At 51.9% G+C, this 24035-nt stretch overlaps 1 protein-coding gene across 3 annotated transcripts in view; it reads right to left on the reverse strand.

Annotated features, from left to right (window-relative positions):
* SPTBN4 (spectrin beta, non-erythrocytic 4) overlaps positions 1 to 24035 on the reverse strand; it is an 82188-nt gene that overhangs the window by 21352 nt on the left and 36801 nt on the right. For 2 of the 3 annotated variants that reach the window (XM_036346144.1, XM_036346143.1), the window contains exons 15-20: positions 22433 to 22570; positions 19108 to 19858; positions 17356 to 17558; positions 13128 to 13218; positions 9628 to 9774; positions 7685 to 7948 (exon numbers count right to left, since the gene is read on the reverse strand). In XM_036346144.1, the coding sequence (XP_036202037.1) occupies positions 7685 to 7948; positions 9628 to 9774; positions 13128 to 13218; positions 17356 to 17558; positions 19108 to 19858; positions 22433 to 22570 (1594 nt within the window). Of the gene's footprint in view, positions 1 to 7684; positions 7949 to 9627; positions 9775 to 11742; positions 11787 to 13127; positions 13219 to 17355; positions 17559 to 19107; positions 19859 to 22432; positions 22571 to 24035 lie in introns of those variants that run through there. The other variant, XM_036346145.1, reaches the window with a different exon arrangement.

Below are 24035 nucleotides of genomic sequence, written 5' to 3' on the forward strand. Positions count from 1 at the left end.
GTAAAAGATGGCATGTAACCTAAAACTGGCCAATGAAAACTCTTTCCACTTTTGTTGGAACCGTGCGTGAGCTCAGAAGGGGTGCTCTCTTTCCCACGGGGTTCCTGAGCTGATAGAATGTAGACCTGCCATACTGCGTGCCATCTTGCCACGACGGGGAAACAGGCTCCCAACAATGAGGCCAACACAGAGGGAAGCAGGGTGCAGAAGCCGAAACAGAGATGTCTGAGGACATAATTTGAGTAACTGACCCAGCCGTGCCAGAAGCTGCATACCTTCTGAATTTTTCAGTACGGGCGCCGACATATCCCTTCTTAGCCTAAGTCAATTTGCGTTTAAGTCCTATGAACTGCACCACAAAGAGTCCCAGCTGATACAGTTCATATTCTGTAAGGGTCATAAAAATGAGTGAAAATCAAACTATAACAAGTCAAAACCATCTAAGATGGAAATTTTTAAAAGGCTTCATCATAAGCTACAGAAATCAAAGAAAAATAAAACAGTAACCCAGAAAACCTTTTTCGCTAGGAAAATGAAAATGAGAATTCAGGAAACTCTTAAATACAGTCTGAAATGTTAACGTTATAAGTCCCACTTCCCATTAAATGAAAACCCGTCCACAACCTCCAGCAAGTGACCACATGACCTCAGACGGAATGATTCCAGACACTGACACTTTCCTACTTCTACGAACATGCCACGTATTTTGAACACCCATTTAATGTACATCCTTTCCTGCAAACATTGGCAAAGAATGCAGAAGCACACTGGTCATTATACACACAAAAAGATGGCCAGCCTCCTTCTATGTTCAGGGCAAAGCAAATTAAAATAACGACACGACAGTTATCTGTCACTTCCCAGATTAGCAGAAATGAAAAAGCTTGCCAATACCTAACGGTGGTGACTGCAGGGACGATGGATGCTGCTGGTCGCACTGCAGGTGTCCCACTGCCTTTTCAGGAGGGTGTTTAGCAATGGCTACCTTTAATGCACGTACCTTTTGGCCCCGGAGGGTCACTTTAAGGACCATTTTCTCCAGAAACACTTGCACACGGGCTCAAGTACGTACAGACAGAGATGCGTGCTGCAGTGCTATTAATGCTAGCAGATTGGAAACCGCCAAGGATCTCTCAACAGAAGGATGACTGAAGACAGGCTGCCCACCTGGCCCATGGAATACCATGCAACAGTTTAAAAGGATGGTATAGCCATCGATTTTGTGACAAGAAAGGATACCGAGGGTATTTTGTCAAGTAAAAAGGCAAGCTTCAGCACAGTGTGTGTGTGCCATATGTGTGTGTGTGTGCATAGGTATTTCTGGAGGATAGAGAGGAAACTGTTGAGAGCAGTTACACCCCTGGAGAGTGTGACTGTGGGTGTGGCGGGGAAGGAAGACTTTTTCCTTTTCACCCTTCTGCTTGAAGTTCTTACCGCGACAGCAGTAACAGGTAACACATCCTGATGCCCGCTCCATGCCAGGCCCTGCTCTAAGCACTAGACAAGGAACAACTCATGTATTCCTCACAATAGGGTATGAGGTCAGGAAGGCGGGGAGGGGACGATGGTTTTGTTCACAGTGGGATCCCAGAGCCTGGCGCTGTGCCTACACAGAGCAGGTCTCTGCAAGCGTGTGTTGACTTTGTTTGACTAGTCACCCTGCTGTTGTGCTTCTCTTAGCTGGGTAGCATTAAAGATTAACATTAAAAAAATTAAACTAGCTTTAAACATTAAAACCAGAGGAGCCATGAAGTACTGATACATCCCACAACATGGATGGCGTTTGAAAACACTGTTAAGTGAAAGAAGCCAGACACAAGGCACCACATGTCTCCACTTACGTGAAATGTGCAAAATGGGCAGGTGTCTGGAGGCAGAAAGTAGATCAGTAGAGGGAGCTGATGGGCACAGGGATTCTTTATGGGGTGATGAAAATATTCTGGAATTAGTGGTGAGAGTTGCTCAACTTTGCAAATGCACTAAAAACTACTGAACTGTTCACTTTAAAAGTGTGCACTTTATGGTATGGAATCAGATATCAGCTTTATAAAAAAGAAAAAAAATTTAAGACAGAAGAAGAAGGAGGAGGAGGAGGACGACGACGAGGGGAGGAGGAGGAGGAGGAGCGGGGGTGGGGGTGGGGGGGGGAGAAGGAGGAGGAGAAGGAGGAGGAGGGGGGAGCTCAAAAGAAAGCCTATTTCCAAAAAAGCCTCAGGCGCCGGCTGGTAGTGACACAGCCAGTCCTGACCCCAGATCAACCTGATTCCTACTCAGATCCACCTTGCTGCCTTCCCATTTACCAGAGAGGGAAACTGAGGCTCACAGAGGAACAGTCCCTGGTCCCGAGTAAAAACTGCCAGAGCCAGAATTTGATCCCAGGATTCTGTGACCACAAAACCCTAGTGGTTCTCCGTCTCTCTGCTTCTTTGTAAGTGGGGACCTTGAGGCTCACAAAAGTGAAGTCACTTGCCCTTGGTCACATGGTGGTGGAACGGACCGTGGAGCTCCCGAACCTGGCCTGTTCCCCAGGGCCTAGGCCAAGCATGTCAAACTTGAGGCCAGCAGGCCGCATGCCAAAGGAGGCATGCAGTCTGCCGGCCAGCTGCGAGTTTGACATGCTCGCCCTAGGCCATGCTGAGCTAGATGAAGAAATGGGGCACACAAGAATGAAAACCGGGAGGAAGGTGTTTCCTTGGCTAGAGAAGGGGCCGTGCTTAGGGTGGAGGGTGGTAAAGAGTCCCCAGGGACTCAGCCCAGCAGCTGCAAAGCCTCCAGCGCATTTCCCTGGCTGGACCCTCAGATGGCAGGAGATCAGTGTTTCCCCCCAAAGCAGGAGCCAGTGGCTGAGCCAGACCAGCTGGCCAGGCCCCCGAGGACTGGGAAAGTGGGGGCTGGGGATGCCACCATCTGGCCCCTCAGCCAGAAGGACAGTTGGGCAGGAGGTGCTGAGAGAGGACTCTGGGTCACATGGCCTAGACCTGCTGCAGCGGCTGAGGTGGGGACAGGGGGAGGACACGGTGATAAGAGAGATCGAGGGAGAGAAGCCGAGATGGGAGAGACAGAAACAGAGAGAAGCAGTCACAGGAGAACTGGGGGAGCAAGACAGAGAGAGGGAGAGGGAGAGAGGGAGCCGGAGGGAGGGAGAGAGGGAGGGAAGGAGGGAGAGAGGGAGAGAGGGAGAGAGGGGAGAGAGGGAAGAGAGGGAACGGAGCCCAGAGAAAGGCTGAGGGGAGACGGATCATTCACACATCCACCCTCCTCCAGCGGGAGCCAGTACCTCCCCAGCCCAACCTGGCCCTGTAGACTGAGCAGTGGAGCAGCCAGGACATGTGTCCAGCTGGGCCACCCTCTCCCTCCTGCATAAGCCCAGTATTTGTGCTCTCCAGAGGGCCCCAGGGGACAACGGGCTTTGGGAGGCCCCTCCCCTACCCAGCTGCAGCTCCTGAGGCCCAGCTGGGCTCCATCTGGGGACCTTGGCCACTGAGTCACTCCTGCCTCGAGCTCAGGCTCCCTCTGCTGGGGAAAAAGGCCAGGCGTCCTCTGCTAGTGCCATTGCCCAAGGCTCTGTGACCTGGAGCGCCAGTCTCCTACCACCTCCACCACCCGCCCCCCTTTGTCTCCGACTCGCCCTTAAACAATGGGGACCCCACTTCACGATCTCTAGGGCTTGGTGGGGCTAACGCTAACCGCACCCCATGGGTAGGGAAGAGCTGGCTAGAAGGCCCCAAATCCTTCCTCTGAAAACTGAATGGCCAAAAAGAGAGACAAGGATGCCCAAGCTCACCAGTTCCCCCCCAAAATGCAAATGCAAACACCACAGTGAGATGTTTCCATCCTTGAGAATGGGACAAATCTAAGGGCCTGACACCAGGCATGGGTGAGCTGGAAGGAAGCAGGGACTCCTGGTTACCATCACTTGAGCAGGCAGTTTGGGAAGATTAAGTGAACTGAAGATGGCTCTAACTTTGGGCACTATATTAATGCTTCATATTATCACCCCCCAAATACATTTACAAAAAGCTGTACAGACAGGGGAAATGCCCGCATGGAATAAAACAGAAACAAATGAAACAACTCCTTCACATAATAATATAACCACTGTGAAGATGAAGAAATAACTAACCCCAATAACTTTTGAACACAGTATAGTGGTATCTCCTCTGGTTGAAGACAATTAAAACGTAAAAGCCGGTAAACAAATACTGAATCCTAGATTTGTTGGGTCAGCAATCCTGAAACCACTGTCTGCATTGTGTCTTGTAATCTTCATAATGTCCACAGCAGGTCAGTACTGCTATCATGCCCATTTTACTGAAGAACACACTGAGGCACAAAGAGAAGTAATTCCCAGGGTAAGTCACAGAGCCAGGGCTTCCCACCAGGCAGCCAAGCTCCAGCATCCATGGCCTGGACCGTGATGCTGTGCTGCCCCCATAGTCCTGCTGTCAAGGAGTGGCTTAGCAGTGGGGTCCGCCCACGGCACGGAGGAGGCTCTTGAGGCTCAGAGCAAGAGGCAAAGCCACTTGCCTAACATCACATAGCTGGTAAGTGGCCTAAACCCAGATCTGCCTGAGTCCTGAGCTTGTGCCTTTACCCACCACAGTAAGCGGCCTGGGAAGAGTTAGTCATCACGGTGAGGCCACTCCACTCGTCACCCCAGTAATAGCTGCTGCTGGGCTGGCTGTCTTCGTTTGCCACTCGTGACCCACCAGCAAGCTTCTCCACCCTGCTCTGTGCCCCAGGGGGCTGACCTGTACACACCCTACCCTCTGGCTTCCAGGTGGGGTGGGGCCCAGTGCAAAATGAAAATGCAAGGCCCCTGTTCAAATACCATTCAGAACTTTAAGACAGCGGCAGCAAGCATTTAACCAGGTGTGGGACCCTGTGGGAGTGCACGCACCATGAAGGGGTATCCATGTGGCCCGTGCCCCTAGAGCAGAATGAATGAGCACAGGTGACAATCCAGCGCTTCCATTAAGCAGGACACAAAAGAGAGCTGCAGCACGGAAAGCAATGCCCGTCTTCTGACTGGTTGGGCTACGGGGCACAAGCAGGAGATGGATGGAGAGAGCGGAGAGAGCAGAGAGAAGCCGGGATATCATTTTCCGGCTCCTCCCTGCAGCAGTGCCAAGGGCTGGCTGCCATTCCTGGCCAAGGGCCCCAGCTCCCGCTTGGCTCTCCCCTCCCTTTCCTCCCCTGGCCTCTTCAGGGGAGGTAAAGTCTCCAGCTTGAACCCCACCCTGCTCGCCCTCTCTGTGGCCTCCCCATTCCCTGCCCACACCTTTGTCAAGACCCCTGTCATGACCCTCCTCAAATTGACCTCAGTGGAGCATGCTTCTGTTCCAGGTTGGGAACCTGACAGTCACAGACCCCATTTCTTGGGAGTTCACCACATCCCAGTGCACAACCTCGCCTGCTCTGGGAGGCCCTGATGTAGTTCTGCCTGAACGTGATGACAGAGGCTCAGAGAGGGATGGAACATGTGCCCTGGCTGGGGTTTGAACCCAAGCTTGTCGGCCTCCCTCCCTCCCCACACTTTTCTCACTCGGCCCCTGGCTGCTGGTACTGCCAGCTCCCTCCACTGTCTGACCATCTAGCCACCACTTGTCTCTGCCGATATTCTGGGCGATCCCTCAGAGCAGACTTGGGGCTGAGTCATCCCCATGTGTCCACTGCCTGTCCAGCCCATGGAGTCCAGCTCAGGCAATGATCAATTTTTCAGGGGCCAGTGGGAGGGTCACCTTCCCTGCTGTGGTCTGGGAGTATCAAGGGAGGAGAACTAAGCACAGCCCTGAATGGTCATGGACAGCCCTTCCCTGATAGGGCTGCTGGGGAGGAAGGGGTATCCGTGCCTGGCATGGAAGTACATCAGAGGTTCTCAAAGTGTGCTCTGGGGACTCCTGAGGACCCCAAGATCCTTTTAAGAGGTCTGCAAGGTAACAACTCTTTTAATTAAAATACTAAGGTGTAATTTGCCTTCATCATTCTCTCCCGAGTGTAGACCCGGGTTTTGCAGGCCCATGTGGCCCGTGCCCCTAGAACAGAATGAATGAGCACAGGTGACAATCCAGCGCATCCATTAAGCAGGACACAAAAGAGAGCTGCAGCACGGAAAGCAATGCCCGTCTTCTGACTACATTTTCTTTTGTTTTGAAAATATAGTTATTCCCTTTTTTAAAAAATATATATTTTATTGATTTTTTACAGAGAAGAAGGGAGAGGGATAGAGAATTAGAAACATCAATGAGAGAAATCGATCAGCTGCCTCCTGCACGCCGCCCACGGGGGTGTGCCCGCAACCAAGGTACATGCCCTTGACCGGAATCGAACTTGGGACCCTTCGGTCCGCAGGTGGACGCTCTATCCACTGAGCCAAACCAGCTAGGGCTAGTTATTCTTCTTAAAAGAAGACTTTTGGGTTAATGCTTTTGGGTTTATCATTGCTATTTTTAAATCAATCAATAATTTAAGTATATCTGTTTTAATTTTTAATGTAGTAAATATCAAATAGGTATAATCCATACAAACAGAAGCTCTTTGGATCTCAATGACTTATGGGAGGTAGCGGTGTCCGGAAGACCAAGGTATTTGAGACCGACTGGTGCATATAAATCAATGACACCACTAGCATCGTATTCAGATGTTGTCTCTTCGCTCCTTTGCCTGTCTCCCCTACCAGATTGTGAGCCCCATGAGGGCAGTGGTTTTGTCAGTTTTGCCTGCTGCTATATTCCAGCACCTAGAAAAGCATCTGGGTAGAGTAGGTGCTCAATAAAGATTTGCTGCATAGATAAATAATTATATACTAATTGGCATCGTTACACTTTTATTTTGAGTCAACTTTTTCTGCCAGACCCTATGCCAAGCACTTCATAAGCATAACCATCCAGAAGGTGGATCCTAAGGACTATGAAGGCCATAGGGACCTGGGTTTAATCCAGCCTCTGCCACTGGCTACCCTGGGCCAGTAAGTTCGCTTCCCAGAGCCTCGGTTTCTCTTCAGTCATGGCCAGGCATAGTTCCTGGCATGCACAGGCAGGAGCTGGCACACCTTGGGAGGTGAGATGCAACACCTACAGTTGCACCTCCTGCCACTTACGTCACGTGGTCAGATACTGAGCGTCCACCAGCTGTGTCTGTTCTCTAAGAGCCCCCATTTGGCAGGGAAGACCCTGGCCAGCTGTGTCCTTGGGCCTGGTGCTCTCCCTCCTGTGCTTGTTTCCCCATTGGTAAAGTGGGGGATATGCTAATACCAATCTCTTAGGGCTGGTGGGAGGTGTCAGTGAGAGCTGGCTGGGAGACTGGGAGAGGAAGCACTACACAGATGTCATTATTACTCTGTGCACAGCCAGTCCCCTCCCTCTGGGCCTTGGTTTCTCGATCCAGGAAGCGGGTGTCAGGGTCTTATGAAACCCTTGGTGTACCTGTTATTCACCCACTGCTTCTTGGCTCTGAATCCTTTCTCTCCCCTTTGTACTCCACGCCCTAGGGGTCCTAGCTGCTTCCAACACTTACTACCAGCTGGATTGCCCCAGTATTCCCTTTCTGCTCCCAGTTCTTCTAACACATTTGAAAGAAGTCCCTGTCTTAAATCCCCTCTGTTTGAAATACCTCGAGCGAAGTCTAACCCGGCTCAGGCCCCATTGTGGCACAGAAAGCCCCCACCGGGTCAGCCAGGCCCTACCTGCAGCTTCTTCAGCTGGCTGTTGACGGTGGCCAGGTCCCCCCCAGGGTCCACGTCTTGCAGCTGGCTTTCCATGTGAAGGAGCTTCTTGTCCAGCTCAGCAAAGCTCTGCACCAGCTGGTCAGCCTTGCTGGCCTCAAAGAGCTGCCGAGCCTTGGCCTGGGTGGTGCTCTCCAGCTCCGCCCAGCACTGCCGGATCTCGCCCAGCTTCTTCCGCACGGAGGCGGCCAGCTCTGGCTTCTCCTGCATCAGTTGCTGGCCCTCCTGCCCCAGACAGTGGGAGTCAGGAAGTGAGGGGGAGGGGTGGATGGTGGGAAGGGACAGGAAAATATGGGGGCAACAGGACGGGATGCAGGGAGAGATGTGGAGAGAGCGGGAAGGAGTTGGAGACACACAGAGACAGACATGACGGGTGGATGTAGAGATAGGTGAAGGGATTAAAGAAGCCAAGTTGTGGGAAGAGAGACAAGGAGAAAGACGGACAGGCAGATAGACAGAAGCGTGGGGAGGGCGACAGAGAGGCACAGAGACATGGGAGCAGACAGACAGTCATAAAGTGATAGCCACAGAGACATTCCCATAAGTTCAGAAACATGGGTAGAGGGCCATAAAAAAGACAAGAGAGAGAGAGAGAGAGAGAGAGAGAGAGAGAGAGAGAGAGAGAGAGAGAGAACTTTCATTAAACTCAAAGTCAAGAAGAGTGGCTTTGCCATGTGCCACCATTTAGGGGGCACCTATGGCCACTTAAGAGTTTAAGGCCCACCTGGGTGTCAGAAGAGTGGGGATATCCAGGGCTGCAGGTCTAGGGGTTCAGCCAGAGTAGGGGGTAGTTTTGGGGGTTGAGCCTTGGAGCAAAAATCTGCCTGGGTCCCACCAAGACTGAAGTCAAACTCCAATATATGTTGTCCTAGAGCCATGGTTGGCAAACTGCGGCTCGCAAGCCACATGCGGCTCTTTGGCCCCTTGAGTGTGGCTCTTCCTAGGCCTTAGGAGTACCCTAATTAAGTTAATAACGATGTACCTACCTATATAGTTTAGGTTTAAAAAATTTGGCTCTCAAAAGAAATTTCAATCGTTGTACTGTTGATATTTGGCTCTGTTGACTAATGAGTTTGCCGACCACTGGCCCAGAGCATATTAAAAATAACAATACCAGAGCAATTAGAGCTCCTGGGTGCCTGGCTTTGTGTTAAGCACTTTATGTGCACAAGAGCCCAGAGAAGTAGTGATATTCATTATTTTCTTAATTTTAAAGCAGAGCCAACTGAGGCTCAAAGAGATTAACACAATTCCCCAACACACAGCTGGTAACAGGCACACTCAGACACAGCTAGAACCCAGGGTTGTAGGAATGCAAAGTCCACTTTAACCCTAGCTCCCGAGGGCTGCCCCAGCCTGTCTACTTGATGCTCTATCCTAGATGCTCCAAAAGGTGGGGAAGGAAGCCTGCTGGGGGAGGCTGCAGGAAAGGGGAAACACAGGGGTGGGCAGAAGTAGGTTTATAGCTGTGAGTATGCGGTTTTTCTTCTTGTATTATTATTTCTTTATTCATTATTTTATTATTTATTTGTATTATTTGTCTTGTTATTGTTATTATTTTGTATCAATTATGATTTATCTTCTAGGTAAATAAAGCTATTGTAGGAACCATAACCTGCATGTATTTTTCCCTAGGAACAAATGTAAACCTACTTTTGCCCTCCCTAATATTTAAAAGCTAGGAGGGTATGGGCACCATTCAGAAGAGAAGCTGCCATTTTACAAATAGGCGATCAAGGCTCAAAGAGGTTACATGAATTGCTCAAGGCCACATAGCTAGAAGCAAACATGGCAATGATCTGAACCAGTTCACAGGTGTGACAGCAGCAGGCTGGTGGTGAGAAGTGGGCTTCCTGGAGGCCTTTGGCGCCTGGCACAGGAAGAGGGACCTTCTGCATCCTCACCCTCTCGATCTTCTCCAGCCACTCCTTATTCTGAGCCAGCTCGGCCATGAATGCCTGGTGCCGGAGCCATCTCTTATGCAGCTTGTGACCATCTTCCCGTGTGCCATCGCGAGCCATCAGCATCTTCTCATGGATCCAGCCATCCAGCTGCGGACAGGAGGAGGGGCTCAGTTGGTTCTCCCAACCTGGCATAATTCTCATCCCCTCCAGAAGTCCCAAGTTGAGAGCCAGGACTGCTAGGTTTGGGGCAGGGGAGGAAGGGATGGAAAATTTTTGCAAGTGAAGCTTTTATATGCATGTGTGTGGCGGGGTGGGAGGGAGGGAGGATGAAAGGGTCCCCAGAATGCCCCAGTCCTCATCCCCCTTGTCCTCAGGGCAGCCCTTCCCCACAAGTCCTAAGCCCCAAGGCAGGGCTCCTGAGCCAGTCAGCCTCATCCCACTCACGCCCACGTCCCCCAAGCTAATTTAGCTCATTTTCAATTCAGCCCCCGGAGCCACCCCCCCCCCCCCAACAGCAACATTTAGACCCTTTGATTCAGTCTCAGCCACCTCCAATAAGGACCAGTTCAAGATCCCAGCCCACTCCTCAGGGTATCAAATGAAGCCTCCATACCTAGCTCCAGCCCCCCCACCCACCAATATGACCAGCTGAATCCCTAAACAATCTCCCAACTGGTGCCAAGTCTAGTTCCCTCCAAACTAGCCCTCCAATCTGGGGTAGACCCATCCCCCACAGCTCATATCCAGCCTCCTTAATGAGCCCACAGGACTCCTTAAATCCAGCCATGAGGATCCAATCCAAGACCACAGTTCTCCCAAATCATAACCAGTCAGCCCCCTACCAAAGTCAGCCCCAATGCAAGCCACAGGGTTGCCTACTAGCTCCCCAAATGAATCTACCCTAAAAGCTAGGCTCAGAGTCCCCAACATGGACTAGATAGAACCTCCCCAGACAGCTAACTCCCTAACTAATGGCAGTTCTAGTCTCCCCACTCACCAACAAAACCAGTCATTCAAAATGCAAGCACTGGGTGGGCCCCTCTCACTACCCGAGCAGGACCAATCACAAGGGTGCTTTCTGAGCTCCCAAATAAGACTTGTGCCCCAAGCCCCAACCTCCCCACTCATGACCAAACCTGGCACCTGAGAATGTTTGCTCCTCCCCCTTCTCCACCTCCCCCAGTCACAAGATCCTCCTCCTCCCTCCTGAAAAAAAAAAAAACAAACAAAAAAACAAAAAAAAACAAAAACAAAAAAAAAAAACATGGACTCTAGCTCAGCGGTCCCAGGAGGCAAATGCAGTCATAGCCAAGGACAAATCCCCACTGGCCAAACCCCACTCCTCGTCCCCAGAGCATATGCTCCCCAAGGGTCCTGGACAGCCTCAGACACACACACACGCACATACACTAGAGCCACGGCAAAGGCGGAAACCCCTGACTCAATTCATCGGTTCCCACACACGGTAAGAGTTTGCCAATGGAGGCACAGATCGCAGTGAGGACAGCCTTTGAAGGATATGGTACTCTGTCATCAAGGTAAAGCAACCAAAAGTGATTGACCCCATCACCAAGGGCAAAGACAGTCCCTAACAACCTGGGGAAAGCCCCCCAAACCAGAGCCTCTCAAAGCCAGAGCAAGTCCAAGACCCTCATCGTCCAAGGCAGACCCCCGCAAATGTGAGTCGCCCCGTCATCTAAGGCTAATACAGATCCCGAAAGATCCTAGGAAAAAAAAACCCCAAAGGGTGAGTCTCCCAACCCCAGGAAAAATCTCCGATTCCCCATTACCCAAAGGAGAGCACCTTAGAGAGGTTGAGACCGCCCTAACCCCCAGGACAAGTCCACACTACCCCAAGAGTATCCTTAAAAGTCCCCCCGTTTCTGCCTCAGTCCCTTGGGACCCGTTCTCCCAGTCCCGCCCGCAGCAGCACCGCGGACAGCTCCTGGCGTCCCTGTACCTCCGCAGGGTTAGGGTCCTGGCGTCCCGCCAACCCGCCCCCGCGCCCCTCCCTCCCGCGGCCCGGAGGGCGAGCACGCGCCCAAGCCCCCTCCCCCGCCCGCCTCGACGGGGGCGCGCATCACCCCCGCGCCCCACGCCCGGCGCCCCCGAGACCTGAAGCGGCGTCGGCGTTGGCTGGGTCCCTGCGGCGGGCGGGCGGGCGGGCTGTCGCCCCTTCACTGCAACGGCGGCGGCGGCGGTGGCGACAGAGGCTCTCGCGGGCGCGCGCCCCCGCCTCCGCCCGCGCACCGCGGCAGCGCGCCCGCCCGCGCGCGCCCCCTGCCTGCCTCCATGCCAGCCTCCTTGCAGGGCCCCAGTTGGGGGTGGAGGAACATGGGGGTGGGGGTTCTGTGCCCTCTCAGGTGATTGCTACTTGGTCCAGAACCATCTCACCATGAGAAGGGGGAGGAACTGCTGGACCAAATGAAATGTCGGGAGCGGGGTCTATGTGAGGGGGGGAGCATCGGGTGGGGCGGGATGGGCTCCTGAGCCATTTCTAATGGGAAGGGGCTCAGACTCCGGGATACCTCGGTCACAGGGTAGAGGAGGGGGTGGGGTGTGGAACATCTATAAAACTTCAGTCCAGAATAATATCCAGTGGGAAGGATAGGGACCGGGAGTTCCTGAATCCATTTCCAGTGGGCTTCCTGAGGCCCAGGCCCATCTCTAATAAGCTTCAGTTATGTGGGAGTGAGGGTTTCAAACGTGAGAGAACAGCTTAACCATCTTCAATGGGGGATCAGGGCCTAGCTCTAGGTTGGGGGAAACTTAGGTACTGGATCATCATGTGGGGGGCAGGCAATGATTCTGGGTCAGGTAGATGAATGAGGCCGGAACCATCTCTATATGGGGGTTACAAAAGTGTTTCCTGGGCCACCTCTGGCCATCTCTAATGTGGTCAGAATCCAAAACGTTTCTATGGGATGCAGGGGACCGAGGGGGAAGCAGTGTGACTCCTGAACCTTCTCTAATGAATGGAGAGGGGATCTGATTTGGGGCGATCCTTATGGGTGTATAGATCATCTCTAAGGGGGCAGAGCTTGATTCTTGGACGCTTTTAAAGGGGCAAAGGCTTGTTTCTGGACCATCTGTGACCGAAGTTGCGCTCCGGGCTGCTGGTCCACTCACGCTCCCCCCACCCCCTCCAGTCTCTCGCTCCTCTCTCCTGCAGGCAGCAGCGCGCTTCTTGCAAATCACCAGAGGAAAGGAAAGGTGAGATCTGCGCACAATCCCGCGGGACCGGAATGTGCGGACGCGCGCACCGTTGCCAGGGGCTCCCGGGATCCCTCCCTCCTTCCCCAAAGCCCGCGTTGGCGGGGGCGGAACCTACGGAGCATGCGCACGGAAGCCGGGCTCCGCGTGCCTCCCGGTGGCTTGGCCTGAAAGTCGCCAGGCGACCCACTTAGACGGGGCGTCCCCACCCCCACCGCCCCTCTGCCCCGGAGCACTTTCCTCCCTAGGAAAGAAGCCACTGTGCCCAGCACCGCTGGAATTCCTACCTCGTGGCAGTCTCGGAGGAAGTGCTGCAGCTCAAGTTGGTCGTGTAGCTTCTGCATCCACTGGTGGGCCCGAAGTTGGTTTTCTTGGCTCCTAAGGATGGGGAGATCGGGACTGGGGAAAACCTGAGTGGGAGCACTGACTGTAGGGCTGTGAGGGAGGGCATGGGGCTTGTCAGGGAGGAGGAGGAGGAGGAGGAGGAGGAGGAGGAGGAGGAGGAGGAGGAGGAGGAGGAGACAGCAAGGTGGGAATAGGGGAAGAGGCAAAGAAACATCAGTGGTAGAGCCAGGGACAGAGGTGGAGAGGTGCAGAGAGAAAAAGACAGAGACACAGACATCTAGGAAGAAAGAGATACAGACAGTGATAACAGAAAACTTAGTGAGAGACACCTAGAGAGAGATTAAGAGGGAGAGATAGACTCAGAGAGAGAGATTGTAAAGGCCTAGAGAGAGGTAAACAGAGACACACATAGACACAAGACCAGCGACAACGAAATAAGCAAAGACCTCAAGGGGGGTGGTTGACAGAGACCTAGAGACAAAAAAAATAAAAGACACCGAGGTAGAGAGAAAATAGGAAAAGGAAAGGAAATAAATGAAGCAGTATTATTGCCAGAGACAGAAAGAGAGGCAGCAGTAGAGGAGAGAGGGGGAGAGAGAGAGAGAGAGAGAGAGAGAGAGAGAGAGAGAGAGAGAGAGGTGCAACAGAGTTGGGTGGAGGGAAAAGAGCAGGGCCTGGGGAAAAGAGGGGCTGGAGCTACCGGGAGGGTGGACCCTTGGCCTGAGTGAACTGACCAGACTGGACCCAGGCCCCAGGCCCACAGTGTAGGGCAAAGTGCCCAAGAGGCCTGGTGGAGGGGCTGGGAGCATCTAATTTCACTGCGCCTTGAACAAGCCACTCCCACCCGGTGGCCTGCGGCTGGCTGCCCTCTCTGCCCAAAATGCTCTTCTCCCAGACATTTACTCAGATGTCACCTTTCAGTGAGGCCTTTCTGACCACTCCCCAACACTTTCTGCCTTTCTTTCCTTCTTTACGGTTCTTCCTTGCATTTAACACGAGCACAATGTGTATGCTATTTGTTTATCTTGTCTTTCTCCCCCAGGAGGATGTCATTCCATGAGGGCAGGAATTTTGGTCTGTTTTGTTCACAGCTGTATCCCCAATGCCTAGGAAAAGAGTCTGGCACATGGTAGGTACTCAATACATATTTGTTGAATGAATGAATGAATGAATGAATGAGAAAGAGATGACAGAAACAAAGGTAAAGTGTGTGTGTGTGTGTGTGTGTGTGTGAGAGAAAGAGAGAGAGAGAGAGAGAGAGAGAGAGAGAGAGAGAGAAGTGAAGGCAGAAGAACAAGGAGAGGGAGAGGGAGAGGGAGAGGGAGAGGGAGAGGGAGAGGGAGAGGGAGAGGGAGAGGGAGAGGGAGAGGGAGAGGGAGAGGGAGAGGGAGAGGGAGAGGGAGAGGGAGAGAAGAGACACAGAGATGCACAGGTAGATCGAGGCTGGAGGCCAAGAGACAGAGCAAGTGAGAAAAAGTTGCAGAGAGCCAGGGCACAGTTGGAAGAAAGCATAGAAGGGCCAGAGACAAACAAGCAAAGGACTGACTTTTTCATGCCCAGACTCAGCTCAGAAGCTGATCAAACGCCTCTGAAAATGAACTGAAATCAATTCCTCCAGGCCATCACCGGTCAACATGTCAACCATGAGTCCTCAGGTTGAGGAAAACCTCCTGGATGGTGAAAAATGGCATGGTTCAAATCCCATCTGGGCCACTTCCTGGCTGTGACCTTGGGCAAGTGAATGACCCTAAGCTTCATGTGCAATATGCAGATAAGGACAGCACCGGGCACCCAGGCTGGGTCAGGGTCCAGGCTAGGCAAGGCCCACAGACAGACTAAGTGACTTGCCCAGAATCTCACAGGCTGAGGGGCGGAGCTGGGACTAGGATCTGACTCTGTCTCAGCCCAGGGCCCCAGCCCCCAACTCTGCATGGCTGTGCCCCACTTTTGTGTGTGGACAGTAATGCCTCCCTCCATGAATGATGTATTATCACTTCTACCTGATGGGAAAGCCATCCCTAGACCAGTAAATAACTGGGAGCTGGGAGGAGGGGAGCAAGAATTGGGTCTGTCTCAATTCCTGCTGTGCTCCCAGCCTTACCCAGCACCAGCCTTAGGCAGATGCACCCTCTGGGCTCAACAGCCCCCCTGTAGTTCTCCCATCCTGGCCCTGATCACTCTGGGCCATTCTTGTCAGACAGTGGGCAAGCTCTGTGAGGACAGGAATCGTGTCCTGTACTGGTCGCTGCTCTGCCCACACAGGGCCCAGAACACAGTACAGACCCTACCTGTTTAATTGGCTGAAGAATAAATGAATAAACAACAGAATGAAAGGAGCAACTAATGACTGAAAAGGGATGAAGCGTGAAGCAGAGAATGACCATCCTTCAGGTTCTTCCTCCTCAGTTCTGCAGGGCCCAGCATATAGCAGACACTCAAGAAATAAGAGACAGCCCATGCCCTAGCTGGTTTGGCTCAGTGGATAAAGCGTCAGCGTGCAGACTGAAGGGTTTCCGGTTCGACTCTGGGTTGCAGGCTCAATCCCCAGTAGGTGGCGTGCAGGAGGCAGCCGATCAATGATTCTCTCTTATCACTGCTGTTTCTATCTCTTTCTCCCTCTCCCTTTCTCTCTGAAATTAATAAAAATATATATTAAAAAAAAGAGAGAGAGACAGCCCTGGCAGGTGTTTCTCAGTGGTTAGAGCATCGGCCCACACACCAAAAGGTCTCAGGTTCGATTTCCCAGTCAAGGGCAAGTACCTGGGTTGTGGGGTCTCCCCCCCCCCCCCCCCGCCTGGTTGGGGCATGTGTGGGAGGCATCCAGTTGATGTGTATCTGACATCGATGTCTCTCTCTCTCTCTCTCTCTCTCTCTCTCTCTCTCTCTCTCTCCCTTCCTCTCTCCCTCCCTCCCTCCCTCTTTCCCTTCCTCCTCCCTCCCACTCTCTCTGAAAAGCTTGAAAAAAATATCCTCTAGTGAGGATTAGCAAACAAAAAAAAAGAAACAAGCGACGAAGGAAGGGTCAGGCCTGGAGTGGGGGACACTGGATCATGAGTTTTTGGCCTCAGGACCAGAATCCCCTTAGAAGTTTCCTTTAGAAAGCTCCAGCCTTGGAAAAGGAGGCTGGGGCCTTGGGGTGTGGATGGTGGTAAACAGGTGTGCTTTCCATCAAGAGATGGGAAGACATGCCCGCCGGTGTGGCTCCGTGGTTTAGCATCAGTCGATCCATGAACTAGGAGGTCATGGTTTGATTTTAGGTCAGGGCACAAGCCCGGGTTTCAGGCTCGATCCCCAGTTGGGGGCATGCAGGAGGCAGCCGATCAATGTTTCCCTCCCATAATTGATGTTTCTATCTTTCTTTCCTTTCTCCTCTGAAATCAATAAAAATATTTTTTTTTTAAAAAAAAAAGAGATGAGAAGACACAAGGAGGGCCGCCGAGCCCTCTGCCAGCCTGGATCAGGGCAGAGAGGGGAAAGCTGGGGTCACCAGGAGGGGCAGAAACAGTGAGAGTGACAAGGAAGTGGATCTGAAGGAAACCCTCTAAAGGACTCTACTTGAAAGCTGAGATTTTGTTTTGCTTTGTTCAGGGTCTAGAATAGTGCCTGGCACACAGTAGATGCTCAATAAATGTCTTTGCTTGATTAGTACAAGGACAGTCAAGAGACAGGGCAGCGGTGACAGGTAGACAGTGACACACAAACACACACTCTGCATACCACTTCCTAGAGATCCAGCCGGTGTTCATTCCCAATATTTGACAACCAGCATAGCAGGGGACACCATCCCATCTGAAAAGCTGGGACAGGACCTGTGTGTGGCCATGAGCTAGGAATCCGGGGATGTCCCGGGTTCCCAGGGAGGGGCCAGAACAGCAGGGCAGATTTGGGGCATCCAGGAAGATATGGTAACATTTTCACAACCAGCCCAGCTATCCCAGGCTGAGGGCAGGGCTCCGGAGAGAAACTTTTCATCATATATCCTCTTGTATCTTTGGGTTGACAACCACCAGTTAGTAACCTTTTCACAAAATGTCAATTTAAATAAAATCTAAAAGCAATATAGAATTAAATAGAAATCAGAGAGGGGCAGAGAAGCAGAAACTGTGGTAGGAAGGAGCGGAACCTTGGCCTCCTCACCCCTCCCTTTGCCCCTGGGACTGAGGGACCTACTTCTCCAACAGCTGGGCCACAGCCTCCTGGGCCTGCTCCCCATAGATGTTGCCCTGCCTCAGCAGGCCCTCCGCAGCCTGCACGGCCACATGCATCTTTTGCTGGTTCAGCTCCATGGTGGTGAGAAAATCCCGGTGTTGTTTCAATGCCTCCTCCACCGACTCCACTGTGCCCGGGAGCTCCAGACCCGACAGCGCCAGCTCCTGGGAAGGGTGGTACACAGGTCAGATACCCTCCCCACCTCCCAGCCCCCCATTCCAGGACCTGGGAGAGGTGGCCAGCCTGGGTTGCCACACCGCTCTCTTCCCTCTTGCTTCTGGCACCAAACGCATCAGGTATGGTCCCACCCCTCCCAGGGCCTGTGCTCATGCTGGTTCCTCTGTCTGGCAGTCTGTCCCTCCAGATAACCCCATGGCTGCTCCTTCACTTTCTTCAGATCTCTGCCAGAAATATCATCCTTCCCCACCCCAGCCATATCCCTTCCCCCTGCTTTATCATTTATAGCATATACCTGACATAATATCATATATGCATTTACTCATTTATTGTCTCCTCCCCCGCATATGTACACACACACAAGAATGCCAGCCATGTGCAGGTGGAATTTTGTATTTTGTTTCCTTATGTGTTCTCAGCCCCTCAGGAGTGCCTCCTACCTGGTTAATTGATAAAGACGGAACTGGTAAAAAGGGGGAGGGGGAGGGTCAGAAAGGGTCTCTCAAGGCCACCTCAGCTACAATGTTTAGTAACCTTATGAATCTAGGGCAGTGGTTCTCAACCTTCTGGCCCTTTACATACAGTTCCTCATGTTGTGACCCAACCATAAAATTATTTTTGCTACTGTTATGAATTGTAATGTAAATATCCGATATGCAGGATGGTCTTAGGCGACCCTTGTGAAAGGATCGTTCAACTGCCAAAGGGGTCGCGACCCACAGGTTGAGAACCGCTGATCTAGGGGCTCCCGTCTGTCCCCCCAGATAATCCTCCCACGAAGTCAGCTTTCTCTAGGTGACCAGCACTGATCCCCAGAAGTTGGCCCTACTCTTGGACGATCTGAAAACTGGTGTTCTGTCTTTCCCAAATCCCAAACTTGGTTCCCAAGCCACAATGATCTTGAAATTGGATAGCTGTTCCCAGAGAGCCAGCACACTTGATTCCTCAGGCTACAAACACAGTTACCGCCTCCGGAGAATCTGCAAGCTGCCAGCCCCAATAAGATCATCTGCTAATCTAAGCACCCACAACCTCATGATCCACACTCATTTACTGATCCAAATAATCTCTCTGCCTGAATTACCTCCTTCCATAGTTTTTACCCTCTGTCCTCTGTTAGGATAAAGATTATCCACCCCAAGATTTTTTTTTTTTGAACCCCATTAACCATCACCAGTCATCCTCATACTCCATTTCCTTCCAGGTAAGTCACAAACGCAGGAAGCCACTCCAATGAACAGCCAAGTGCATTACTCACTCAGCATGGCCCACAAACTGTTAGTCACCTCAGCTAAGACATCAGCCCTCCCATCCTAATCCTCAAATTCTGTTACACGCATGCCCACACATGTTCACACCGGATGATGCACACATGCAACTATCTATACCAGATACTTTCCCCACTTCCACTCACCTCCAATAGACCACAAACCCAATGGTCCCCGCAAACACACGCCTCCATTCACTTCCCTGTCGCGTCAGTTCCGCACAGTCTCGGACCCCGACCCGGACCCGCGTGAACCCCCAAGCTGGCACCTGGTTGCGCAGCACGGCAAGCGCCTGGCGTAGGTCTCGCAGGAAGAGCTGGTAGACGTGCGCCTGGACTAGCGCCTCCCTGCGCGCCTCCCACAAGCCGAGCAACTTGTGCCAGCCAAGTTCGAGGTGCGGCAGCCACTCGTCCAGCGCCAGGCCTGGGCCCAGCTCTGCGCCGTCGGCCGCCAGCAGCGCCTCGCTGGCCGCCACGATGTGTGCATAGTCCTCCTCGCGCTGGTCCACTTCCTCCTTGAGGGCCGCGTGGCGCGCCAGCAGCGCGTCTGCCTCTTCCAGGCTGCCGGGGAGGGGTCCCTCGTCACCGCCCGCCGCCTCCTGGGCGCGCACCAGCCAGTCCAGGAAAGCGTCCAGGTCGTGAAGGAAGCGCTGCAGGCGTCCAGCCGCCGCCACCGCCTCGCCGCAGGCCTGAGCCGCGCTGGCCAGCGCTCCCCACTCTGCGCCCAGTTCTTCCGCACCCTGGTGCAGGCGTGCAGCCTGCGCGGGGAAGCGCGCGGCCAGCAGCGCTGCCTCCTCCAGGAGGGCCGCCTGGCGCGGTTCCAGCGCTTGCAGAGCGGCCTCCAGGCCGCTAAGGCGCCACTGTAGGGCACCGCCGGCGCGGGGCGTGCTCTCCACTGCCCTCCGCTTCTCGCGCACCTGGGCACGCACCTCGGCCACTTCCAGCACGTGGTTCTCCACCAGTAGCACCGCGCTCGCCTGCTCTTTGCGCTGTTCCACCAGCTCCACGATGCGGTTCCACCTGCCCAAGGGAAGGAGGGTGGCTCGAGGGGGACAGGGCCGCCTCGTGGGTGTGGAGGGCCCACGGACCGAGGGTAGAACCCAGCCACTGTGTGACCTTGGAAAGACTTTATATTACGGAGCCCAGTTTCTGCCTGTGTAAAAATGGAACCCTACCCGCGCATTTGCTTAGAGCAGCGGTTCTCAAAATGAAATCTGAGCGAGGTCAGACTATCTTCATAACAACGCGAAGACGCTATCTGCCTTTGCACGCTCATTGTCTCCAGGGTGCACAGTGGAGTTTTCCAGGGGCTGCAGGACAAAGACCCAGCACGGAAGCAGACCCGAGAATTCAGCTGCCTTCTTTTAAGCCACAATAAAGAGATTTGCAAAAATGTCAAACAATGCCATTCTTCTCACTACACCTTTTGTTTTGAAAAAATAGCTTTTTTCATGAAAAAATTAACATAATAGGTTTAGTATTATTTTTAGATGATAATATTTTTAAATTACTCAATTTATTTACTGAGCCTCACCAACCGGGCATTAATTTCTAGTATAGTAAATATTGATAGCTATAACCCACTAAATTAAATTATTTGGGGTTAAGACTCCAAATAACATAGTCTAGTGGGTTATAGCGTGTAAAGAGGGTTATAGAGTGTAAGAGTGTAAAGAGGTTCTGAGACCGAAGAGGCCACACACCATTAGTCATCTCAGCTAAGACATCAATCCTGTGGGAAGTGCTAGTTGATGAAATTAAATAATATGTTGGGTTCAATGAAAAGTAATTGATCAGCTACCATGAACCAGGTGCTGAGGACAGAGTGATGCAAAAGGAAAACCTGTTTTTATTCCAAAATAAATTAATGGAAAAATGATGTACTGCTCTGTGTCCTCGAGCAAGTGATGGCATTGTTCTGGCCTGAGTTCCCCTTCACAGACGGTGTGTGGTCCAGGTTACAAGCAGAGGATCCTAGCAGGGTGGCCTGGAGTCAGATCTGAGATGTGTACCCTTGGCTAGTAACCCTCTCTATGCCTCAGTTTCCCCATCAGTAAAATGGACACAATCATAGCATGGCACCTGCCCCATAGGGGTGTTGTGAGGGTCAAATGAGTTCTGATCTATGAAATGCTTCACACAGTCCCTGTTTGCTGCTGTGACTGAGTGAGGATGCTCTTTGGAACACATCAAGCTCTTCTCCGACTCAGGGCTTTGCCTCAGCCGCACTAACTGCCAGGTCACCGTCCTCTAACTCCGGCATGAATCCTGACATTCTCTAAATAGCTTGTTCATTTATTAGTTTGTTACCTCTCTGCCCTCTCCAGAATGGACATGCCACACAGGCAGAGATTAGGACCCAAGTTCAAGTTCTGCTCTGGCCAGATTTGCCATGGGACCTTCAGCAAATCACTTCCCTCTGTGACCCTCATTTCCTTCACCTAGAAAATCAGGATAATAATGTCCATCTCACTGAGTGCTAATGAGATCACGTGGCTAAAGCACTTGGCATACAATCTCACTAAAGGCGGCAACATTCTTCTTATCCTTTTAAGCCCTGATGCTTCCACATTGGCAAGGCTACAAGGCTATACAGTCACTGGATATAGTTACCATATAGCACAGCAGTTAAGAGCACAGTCTTTGGAATCAGACAAATCCAACTTCAAATCTAAGCCTGACTCTCTAATTTGCTGTGTGACTGTGGGCCAATGTGTTCACTTTTCTGAGCTCCAGTTTCTTCCTTTCTAACATGGAGTAATCTATACCCTACAGGGTTGCTGGGAAGACTGAATAAATGCGATCAAGCCCTAGCAAGTTAGGCTCAGTAGACAGAGCATGGGCCTGCAGACTGAAGGGTCTCGGGTTTGATTCAGGTCAAGGGCACATACCTCGGTTTCAGGCTCGATCCCTAGCCCTGGTCAGAGCATATGCAGGAGGCAACCGATCGATGTGTCTCTCACATCGGTGTTTCTCTCTCTGTCTCTCCCCCTTCCTTCCACTCTCTCTAAAAATCCATGGGAAAATATCCTTGGGTGAGGATGAAATACTAATAAATAAATAAATACAAGCAAGAGCCCAGCTCTGGATTCAGACAGAACTGGATTTGACTTCAGCTTACTAGACTGAGTAATCATGTGAAGGATTTCACCTCTCTGGGTCTGCGTCTGAACCCTGCCCACACTGGGAGAATTGATGGTAGTGTTCTAGGTAGAAAGGTATTAATTTGTTACTATTTTTAAAGAGCCCTGAATTTTGGAATCTTTACTATGAAAACTGGAATATTCAGAGTTAAACTGAAGTGTATAAAATGCTTAGAAAAATTTCCAGGAGATATTAAATATACAACAAATTATTTCTGAACAAATAAATTAATAGCCCACTGAAATGTACTATATCCTCATTTTATCACATCATCACTAGCCCTGGGAATTAACCTTTTTTTATTTTTTTTCAAATTTGGTTGATTTACCAGGCCATTATCACCTCAGAGGTTTGAAATTGTCCATTCTTGATTTCCACGGTCAAGTGAATGAGGAAAGGAATGATGGAAGGAACTGTTTTGAGGTACCTGGAAAGCCTTCCAGCCCCTACCTGCTGTTGAGATGGTCCTGGCAGGAGAGCACCTCGTCTGAACTGGGGTGGCCTCCTTCCACCAGCTCCTGGACCGTGTGGTTCACATCCAGGACACGGCCCATCAGACTGTTCATCTCCTGGTCCAGACTCTCAAATCTGCAGAAAAAGGATGGACATTTTCAGAGAGGCCTAGACCCTGGGGACCTGCCCACTTTTTGGCTTTTATCAAACTGCCTTCTCCCAGATCTTCTAACTCTCCAACCTCACCTGAGTTCCCAGGTTCCTTTGTCAGCTCCTCTTCTTTCTACCTGCTACTTAAATGTCCGATCGTCAGGGCTCTGTCCTGGGCCCTCTGCGCTTTCCCTCACACCCTGCCTGGACCACCTCACCCTCTCCCCAGCCTCAGTCCTCATTCCCAAACTTATGCCCCCCACATCTCAGTCTCCTGCCCCAGCCTCTTTCCTTTTGAGCTGTCTCCAACCTCAAAGCCTGCTGTACACCTCCTCGGGGTCCTTACTCCCAGTGTGACTCAAACTCACTTCAGTATCTCCCCCCAGCTTGGTACTTCCTCTGGGTCCCCATCTCAGGAACAGCCCACTACCCACCAGGCCAGAGCCCTGGGCCCTGTTTTGGACAACTCCCCACTCCCAGCCTGTCCATCCTCATGGCCTGTCCACTTGGGTTCTTGCCCTGGTCTAGTCCTGTCCCCTCCTACCTGAGTCCCCACCCCAGCTGCCCCTTTGGACTCCCAGCCACCACTGTCACCCCCTCAAACCCACCCTCCATATAGCAGCCAGGAAGATCTTTTAAAGCTGGACAGGTCCTCCCTTGTTTAAAACAATACCCAAAGCACCCTAGCGGGTTTGGCTCAGTGGATAGAGTGCATGCCCGGGTTGTGGGCTCTATCCCCAGTAGGGGGCGTGCAGGAGGCAGCCAATCAATGATTCTCTCTCATCATTGATGTTTCTATCTCTCTCTCCCTCTTCCTTCCTCTCTGAAATCAATAAAGAAATATATGAAATAAAATAATACCCAAAGCTGTGGCACAGGTAACTGGGCACAGTGAGAACAGGGACCTGACCTGTGTTCCCAGCAGTGCCCAGCACAAGACCTAGAACAGAGCAGCAGTTCAGAAAGTACCTGCCGAGGGAAGGAATGGATAAACAAGGTGCTCAGAGAAAGAGCTCACTCCTGAGTTAGCCAACAGGCAAAGCAGTAGCTACAGGGTGGTAAGTGCTATGAAGAAACGTAAAGCAGGGCAAGAGAGAGTGACAAGGGCCAGAGCTAATTTATCGGCGAGGGAGGTGACATGTGTACATGGTAGTGGGAGTCCCAGGGGAGGGCCCAGGCTGGGATGTCCCAGGAGAAGCTTGGGTTAATTTTGGGCCAGGTAACTATAAGCCTCTTAGCAGTAACAGCAACAGCTCCTGGAACGCTCCCTGTCCCCAGGCATTTGCTAAGTGTTCTATGCTTAGGTGCTCATTTATTGTTCACCACAACTTGTGGGGTTGGGACTATCATTCCCACTGTACTGGAACCCTGATTCCAGCTGGGCTAATACAAGAACTGTTGAGCCAACGAAGGTGACAGGTGAGGAAGAGGACCCTGGAGTCCCACAGTG

The sequence above is a fragment of the Myotis myotis genome, unplaced genomic scaffold, assembly GCF_014108235.1.
Source record: "Myotis myotis isolate mMyoMyo1 unplaced genomic scaffold, mMyoMyo1.p scaffold_m19_p_19, whole genome shotgun sequence".
NCBI lineage: Eukaryota > Metazoa > Chordata > Mammalia > Chiroptera > Vespertilionidae > Myotis > Myotis myotis.